Source organism: Gadus chalcogrammus, chromosome 7 (genome assembly GCF_026213295.1).
Source record: "Gadus chalcogrammus isolate NIFS_2021 chromosome 7, NIFS_Gcha_1.0, whole genome shotgun sequence".
Taxonomy (NCBI): Eukaryota; Metazoa; Chordata; class Actinopteri; order Gadiformes; family Gadidae; genus Gadus; species Gadus chalcogrammus.
The window spans coordinates 26,675,070-26,683,326 of NC_079418.1; the positions used below are offsets into that span (position 1 = coordinate 26,675,070).

Consider the following 8,257-nt stretch of genomic DNA (forward strand, 5'->3'; position numbering starts at 1 on the left):
AGCACCGTAAACTGGCTGACAGTTTTTCTTTCCTGTAAAATAAAGATAAAAAATACTTAGTACCCTAGTACGTACTACCAGAGACGCGACTTTCCTTAGGCCAACTGCACATTTACAGTGATCTAATTGTGTGATTATCTGAAATTATTTGAAATTACACAATCATTTATATTTTGTTTATATTTTATAACTATATACTAAATACAGGTATAACAATATAATACACATGCAATAATAACTAAATATAAATATTTTATATAGAGAGAGAGCAAGGCAATGAGACAAGAAATAACCCAGTTAATGGGTAGTATTTAACCAAGCAATATAGTTAATTTCACCCAATAGGTTGGGTCATACAACAACCCAGCATTCTAGGTTAAAAGCTGTAACCCAGCACTTGGGTCAAATTAACACAGCATGTGTTCTGTCCAATAGTGATCCAGTAGCTGGGTTAAGGTTGGTTTATTTTTTATGCCAGCAATTGTTACTGTGACTGCGACAGCTACAGCGTTTCTTGTAAATCAGCAGACCTGCGAGAAATTAACACCCCTCCCATCTACCTCCTAGCTCCCTCCTCCCTGTTCTTATCAGAATGTGTTTGGCAGTGTTGGTTGTGTGTGTGTGTGTGTTTGTGTGTGTGTGTGTGTGTGTGTGTGTGTGTGTGTGTGTGTGTGTGTGTGTGTGTGTGTGTGTGTGTGTGTGTGTGTGTGTGTGTGTGTGTGTGTGTGTGTGTGTGTGTGTGTGTGTGTGTGTGTGTGTTTATGTGTGTGTTTGTTCTGAAATCCAATGCGTCTAATTTGTCTTCATGCTGCTGGTAATATTTCATCACTCATTTATTTTATTCATCAACAACAAAGGAGGCGAACACGGGAGTTACTTTCCAACAGTTGCTGAGATATCTATATCTAAAACAAGCTACGTTTCAAGCTGGAAGTGCACATTATTCATTATACTAAAATACGAAGCATAAGCCTGAGCCTGCCTCCTCTTTACTGTGTTGTTGAATATTCAAACAAAGTTGTATGTGTTACTGCCAAGCCGAAAGCTGATTGCATGAACGCTTCCTGTGGGCGGGCCACGGTGTGCGACCTTAAGTTTCGTTTCCCGGGAAATCATGCCCTTTATAGTAATGTCGCGTTCATGACAACTCGGCACTCGGAATAAACGAAATCAGAGTTACAGGTCAGAAATTCGGCAATAATTTCAGAGCTCCAACTTGTTCAACTTACTGGGAATGCAATTATTGTTTAGGTTGACGGTTGAACACGTCATTTGATGTAGGCTATAATTAGCCTACCTATGCAATATGTGTTGATTTATTTTATATTTCACATTTCTCACGAGGAATAAACAGCAGATTACCCCCCACCCCGCTACCCCCGCATTATTTGTATGAAAGTAATATATATGATATTGCTATGGCCTATGTTATCCAAATTATTTTACAAAGATGGGTATTCTTCGTGTTTAAAAACCGAAATAGAAGTATCACAGTATAAAGGTTTTTATTTTACATTAAAATCTTATATTACAACTTTGTACAGAAACCAAAATGGTTGGCATCAAAATAACATAAGCACTTGCATGACATGGAACCTTTGCAAAACTATTAGCTGTTTAATGTATTTAATAATGCTGCCTGCGACAATAGATAGAAAGTTTGCTGAAACAAGAGGCACCATTTTTTTTCCCTCTTTAGAAAACCAAGAAGTGGATGCAGTTGTGAGGATTCTTTTCCCTGAACTGAAGAAAAACCTTTTTTTAACCCATCTTAAAGTCTGTTTCCACAGCGATGCTCAGGAGGAGGGGAGAGGCGGACATGATGTGTTCCTTGTGCTAGTAGGATCCAGCACATGTCTTTATTGTCAGTGAGTCAGCGTCCTTCAGTCTCACTTAGTCCAAGATGCTTCAGGGATGGAAGTTGATCTGTTGGTATATGGGGGTTGGGAACATGTTCCAGGTCTCAGGTGAGTAGCATTCAGTCCCTGTGCTGAGGTCGGTGTATAGCCGCATGTCTAGGTCCTCTCCTGAAATCAATTAATGAACGAATCAATTACCACAGAGTAAGAATAATCATCCTTAGTTACATTGCAAAGCACATTTATCTAGCTACACAAAGCCTTAATAATGCTGTTGGTATGATTTAAGTAAAGTAATTTGAGTAATTTGTTAGAAATGCCATAGCCACCAGTAAACTGTAATTGCGATGCGTTGTGAGATTATCTGTTTGATATGACTTTATATAAGCCATTTTCGTTTTTAAGACTGGGATCTCTTCCCTGATTGGTTTAGAATAGACAGCACATCTCAATGGAGTAGAAACGTGGGGAGGGAGCAGAGAAGGCTTTCTCATTTTCTCTTGCATATTAAATACAGCACCTTTAAGTCCAATCATTAGATTACACCCTGGATGATATCTGATCAAATTGGTTTGCAGAATCTACCTGAGGATGTGTCACTCCATTGGCTGTGTGGGCTGTAGTTTGAGTCTGATTGAATGCCACTGCTCAGCCGGTCATCTGAACTGCTTTGCATCCAATTTGTTTCTGGCTCCAGCTGCTGGCATAGCTGAAATAGCATGGCTTGAGTCAGCCTTATATTGTTCTTCTGTCATTTATTGTATGATACTATACACACAGTTGAGAACGTTACATTCGGGGATATTACAGATGAACAGATAAAGCAATCAGGTAGACATGGGGATTGTTGTCAATGAAGGTCACATGCAAAAATCTGAAACAGAATAAAGAGATTCTCACCCTTAAGAGCTCCTCTGCGTCTTCAAATTCTGTATAACAAAAGAGAACATATTTGGACACATTAAACCCTGAATGATATGAACTTTTAAATGTTTGAATTACTTAAGTGAGTCTTACTAGTACAGTCTTTGTACTAGTCTAACAATAAAGCTATTAATAGTTACATAACCTGCATTTCTATAACGAGTTAAGTTTAAATATCTTCAGAAACAAAGCTTCAACATAAGTAAATAATCATCTGTTCCAACAAGAATTAAGTAAGAACAAAGCTAATATGCTATGGCTAAAATGTGTGTGTTTCCATACCTGGTGAGTGTTCTGGCGAAACTTCAAATCTACGGTAGAAGTAATCTGCGTTGTTGCTGTCGTTCCCAATCGTGATTACATTTTCAAAATCTGGTACCTCAGATGCACTCAGAGGCAGAGATATCATGTCTACAAAGTGGAGAAAAAACAAAACATAACATTTTGTAAGTATTTGTAATCAAATTAAACGTTAATGATAGCACCATCTCTGAAGAAGCGACATAGGCCTTCTTGCTGACTTGTATCTGTCTTACCTTGTTCTGTGCTGTCAATTGTGTTTTCCTGTGGGGAACATGTGTCGTCATAATGGGGTGGATGTTGATCTTCACACGATTGTGTGTCACTGAAGTCTGTCTCTTCCAACCTGGCCTTTGTTAACTGTGAGCAAAGAGAGACAATCCGAATGAATGAATGAATGAATTAATGACTATTGTTAAAAAAAAATGGAAGTAACATACATCCATTCCATCAAAACTTGTATTTACCTTGTTCCTTCTCTTTCCATCCTTGGTTTTGGTCCGCCTGTCTGTTAGGATTGATGAGAAAAACATCTTAATATTCTATCCAAGCTCACTCATCTTTAACCACTATTGGACTGTATAGACTTAAAATGAAAGACATCATGACATTACGGTCTTCTCACCTTTAGTTGCGGTGACTTCCACCATCTTGTAAACCCGCACCGCCTGTTGGCCTTTGTTGACATTCTTGCCTTTCACTTGTTCAACGTCTGGCAGTGAGTTCATGGCACAGCGGAAGTTGGCTTTCCATTTCTTTGGGTCTGATTCGTCTACACCTTCTTTGAATTTCCCTGAATAAAATCAATCAATAAAAAAATTTCTCAGAATGATGCAAAAACCATACAAGAAGAAACAGGCTGGTAAATGATAGCCTCCTGAACTATGACAGGTCCAATATCGAAGGCCGCTTTGAATGCCATGGAATTGTGACGAGAGGGTATTATGCATTCCAAAATAAGACAAGAATAAAAAAAATGAAACAAAGTCAAATGGACTTTGTAACTAGTCTGTGTTTGTGTGTGTGTGTGTGTGTGTGTGTGTGTGTGTGTGTGTGTGTGTGTGTGTGTGTGTGTGTGTGTGTGTGTGTGTGTGTGTGTGTGTGTGTGTGTGTGTGTGTGTGTGTGTGTGTGTGTGTGTGTGTGTGTGTTTGGGAGGGGGGGGGGGGATGGTCCTCACCTGTATGAATGGCCCAGTGTTTGAACAGACTGGCGTCCTTCTCCACCTGCCAGCCGTGTCTTGCAGCATGCTTCCAGGTGATGGCGAACATCTTTTGGTCCTACACACACCAACATCCTCATTAGTCCGCATCAACAGCTGCACCACCGATCGGATATCAATGCCTTAACGTAATAGCTGCACCATTAGATCATATATATTGTTTTATACAAAATTGAATAGAATAGAATATTGCATGCGATTGAATGCAAAACAAATAAAGTACAGTAGACTATGGGAGCTAGTTTCCAAAATGCGTGGCACAGAAGCAGACGCGAGATGAATAGCGCGCGGAAAATAATTCGTACCTTGTCCACCCAACTGAGTCCCGGAACTTTATTGGACTCGATCATTCTCTCCAACCAAGGTCTCATTTTCATCCTTGCTACCGGCATCTTTGTCTAAAATTACAAATGAAATAGAATTGGGAAAAGATCATGGTGTGAATAGCCTAATGAATAACCAAATCATTCTTGAGCTTTAATCAACAAAGAACTTTATTTTAGATTTGGCCACGAACTATAAGAGAAATAATTTTTACTTAGGCCTATTGAATCTAAAATAATGTCATGCAATTTAATTCGACTATAAAGAAAACGAGTGTTCCATCGCTTTGTTGAGATAAATCCCTTTTGAAACAAAGTAACCTCATCGCCTTTGAATAACGTTATCATATGCACACAAAAACAGTTTCTGTTATTAGTAAGCCTACTTACAGTTTCAAATGGGGAATAGTCCGTTCAGAAATGCAAAGAATTATCCAGACTTTCTCCTGGCTTGATGTATGTATCAGGTCGACTTCAATAAGTGAACTGAAACACAAACGGAAGGCTTCCTTTTTTATACTCATAGGTTGGATTTCCCCTGTATCGGGCGCAACCAGCTATCAAAAGGGGGTTGGCCACTGCTGACATCAGTCCGCAGATGCGCAGTGAAGATTGTCGGCGGACGGATTGCAAGTCGTCTGATTTCCCAGAAATCATGCCTTTGAATATATCGTCCGACTCATCTGTAAGCGCAAAGCAAGAAGGAAAAAAGGACAACGATTCAATTTGTGGCAATCCTTGCATGAGCGAATAAGCAGGCAATGTTCCTAATCCTTCACATTGTGCACGTTGAGTAACCTTTGTTTCTGAGAAACGTATACTTTATAGAACTGACTTTTTAAAATAGTTTAATAAAGACATTTAAAACAGTTCCCTTCCTGCCAAACGTGTGCAATTTGTATATCATTTAACTATTTTAAGAGACGATTTATAAATATGGTTTCAGTGTGCATGAAAATACAGTTGCACATAACCTATAAATAACCCCTACACACGTGTTCAAGATACGACGACCAGTTTTTTCAGACACGAATGTGTGACCTACTTGGAGCACGCCCTTTAAAATAAACGGCAACCTAAGCGAGCCGAGAACACGAGCGTTTACAAGAAATGATGTAGTAATTTAAACAGTCAATAGGGGGAGTGCTGGTTCGACTTTAGCAGATATGTTTTTTACTGCATGGTTTACTGATGACAGCCTCTTTATTTACAGTCGGAAAGCCCTGCACACACTTTGGACTGCTGTGTTCATCGTTCGTGTTAACTTGATTGTTGATAGTGACGATACAATAACATTAACATGCAATTCTGTCGTTGTGTGGTAGGATCATTACTATTCCGCTTGAGGAGGGATTCCGACACCTGTCATTCTTCGGGAGTTCTCTGGCCAAGTCGCCCCCCCTCCCCTATTTTCAAGATAACTTTGAATTACATAACATTGTCACAAACGACAATTTAAGCTCCGCCCAAGAGAAATAATCAGGGGAAATCTCGGTGGGTGCTTTTTCGGTTCTCTCTTCTGAAGAAGGAAAAAAAATACAATGTGTTCCGGCTGACTCTACATCCTGAGCAAAACTAGCATTTCCCGGAAAACCAGTGTCCTATAAGGAACCTTGATTGAACCCATATTTCCCATCCATTCCTGTGTTATCATCTCTCTCTCTCTCTCTCTCTCTCTCTCTCTCTCTCTCTCTCTCTCTCTCTCTCTCTCTCTCTCTCTCTCTCTCTCTCTCTCTCTCTCTCTCTCTCTCTCTCTCTCTCTCTCTCTCTCTCTATCTAATGCCAATGATGCATTCCTACAATGTTATCACACAACCTAGAGCCATATAAAGCAAGAAATGCATTTTTGCCGAAATAGGCATCCCCTGTTTATCTCTATCTTTATATTCAACAAGTATTTTATCTATAATTTATATCAATCTATTAGCTTATTTTGAAGATTACGTATCAGACATGTGACTCAGAGTTTATTATAAGTCGAGTCCTTAGTTAAAGGAGATATATTATGCCACCAGGTGTGAGATCTAGGTGGACACACCCACTAGTGATGTCAGAAGACGCAGACTTTCAAAACGGCTTGTAAAGGAGACACACCGGCCCAAAAATCGGCGTCGGTGAGGCTTGGAGGTCGGTGACCTGAGTCTCTTTGGTGTATATGATGAAATCGGCCACTTTGGCGTTCTTTTCAGCCTATTCAACATGTGTAATCGGCCATTAGAATCGTTCAGTCTTTTACCATTCTGATTGGTTTGAGGTCTAGCAGCTTGACTAGCGAATCAGTGAATTCCGGAAGTGAGGATAGTAAACATACCAGATAAACAGTGTAAGCGAAGACGATGTCGACACACTCTCTCAACGCATTGTTTGGCATCCAATTGAATCATGTGGGCCGAAGACCTCGAGCAACAATTTATCACATTATTTATTACATTTTATACTTCATTACTTCTTACAATAAAACACATCTTTGAAAAAGCTATCTCCCTGCATACTATTTTCTTATATAATAGGCCAAGGACTGCTCCTACTGCTTCTGAATGTGGGCCAGTCAGCGTGGTCTATGGACATCATTCACATGAAGTGAACCCTTCCTTCGTCCTCCATTCCCATGTAATAAATGTCACTACTGACAAATGCCGATTTATGAGTAGGTTACCTTGACATTTGAGGTTCTGCAGTGTCTTTCAATATCAGCAACCAGTCTTTATAAAGATAAGGCAGGGTAATAGTATTATATCAACCAATTTATCTAACCTGTTAAAAAATAATGACAATGGATTACATTTTGTATATTATTATTGATATTCAGTTAATGTAATCATACAACAAAACAATATCTCAAGCTATATTAGCTCACTGTTCAACCAACCATCTGGTACTTTTAGCGAGACATTGGCAGACAAAACCAAGTGTTTTGACTGAAATCATGATTTTCCTTTACCCTCACCAATCTTTCCGTGTGCCTAAACTTAACGAGACCTCAGCAACTGCATTTTCACAACATAAAACAGTCACCTGAGAACGGTAATTTAATGAGTTATTTCATAATGACAAAAAGGTTGTGAGCGAAACTCAAATTAACTTATTCTAATCTCATGAAAGGCATGGTACAGGCTCTTTTTAATCTTTAGATCCCAAATTTACAAAACTTGTCCACAGGCTAGCTGTGTCTACACGAAAGGATGCATTTCCATCTCCTTCCAACCGAAAATGGTGAGCTAGAAACTGCTATATGTTTTATGCCTAATAACTCTACAGTTCAGGGTCACCTCCCTCCCCTGCACATACCGGAAAAACCTTTGCCTAGACAGGCAAGTTTTTGACGATGCCTGTCAGAGGTGTGGCTTGCAAGACCTAGTTGATCAGAATGTGGTTTAAATGGAAGTTTTGGAGATAAGAAGGTCCTACGGCCCTTACTCTAGGGCCTGAGTGGGACTCCCACATCAAACTTGCCATGGGGGGTGGGGAGTCCGTGGTAAGAAAAAAGGTTAAGTTAGGGTCTGCCATTTCGCTAAACAACCCAAGATTTTCACAGAGCCATCCAAAGATTGTTGTGGCATTTATGAGATTTATGAGAAAAAAGCAAACAAGTTGTAGACAATTACCCTTTTTATATGAATGCATACACTAG

The 8,257-nt window shown here is 39.5% G+C and overlaps 1 protein-coding gene across 1 annotated transcript; it reads right to left on the reverse strand.

Moving 5' to 3' along the window:
- Nucleotides 1-1,471: 1,471 nt before the first annotated feature.
- irf1b (interferon regulatory factor 1b) lies at nt 1,472-5,131 on the reverse strand. The gene is made up of 10 exons (XM_056595548.1): nt 5,017-5,131; nt 4,609-4,701; nt 4,262-4,361; nt 3,709-3,876; nt 3,551-3,591; nt 3,320-3,443; nt 3,066-3,194; nt 2,760-2,788; nt 2,445-2,568; nt 1,472-2,027 (listed from the first exon to the last, which is right to left on the reverse strand). The coding sequence occupies exons 2-10, from the start codon at nt 4,693-4,695 to the stop codon at nt 1,909-1,911; spliced, it is 921 nt and encodes a 306-aa protein (XP_056451523.1). The 5' UTR covers nt 4,696-4,701; nt 5,017-5,131; the 3' UTR covers nt 1,472-1,908.
- Between the last annotated feature and the right edge of the window lie 3,126 nt (nt 5,132-8,257).

Coding starts and splice junctions, on each gene's coding strand:
- irf1b (XM_056595548.1), bottom strand. CDS start 4,695: ATGCCGGTAGCAAGGATGAAAATGAGACCTTGGTTGGAGAGAATGATC. Junction 3,877..4,261: donor ACACTGGGCCATTCATACAG/GTGAGGACCATC, acceptor GATTTTATTCAG/GGAAATTCAAAGAAGGTGTA. Junction 3,195..3,319: donor AATTGACAGCACAGAACAAG/GTAAGACAGATA, acceptor TCCACTTTGTAG/ACATGATATCTCTGCCTCTG.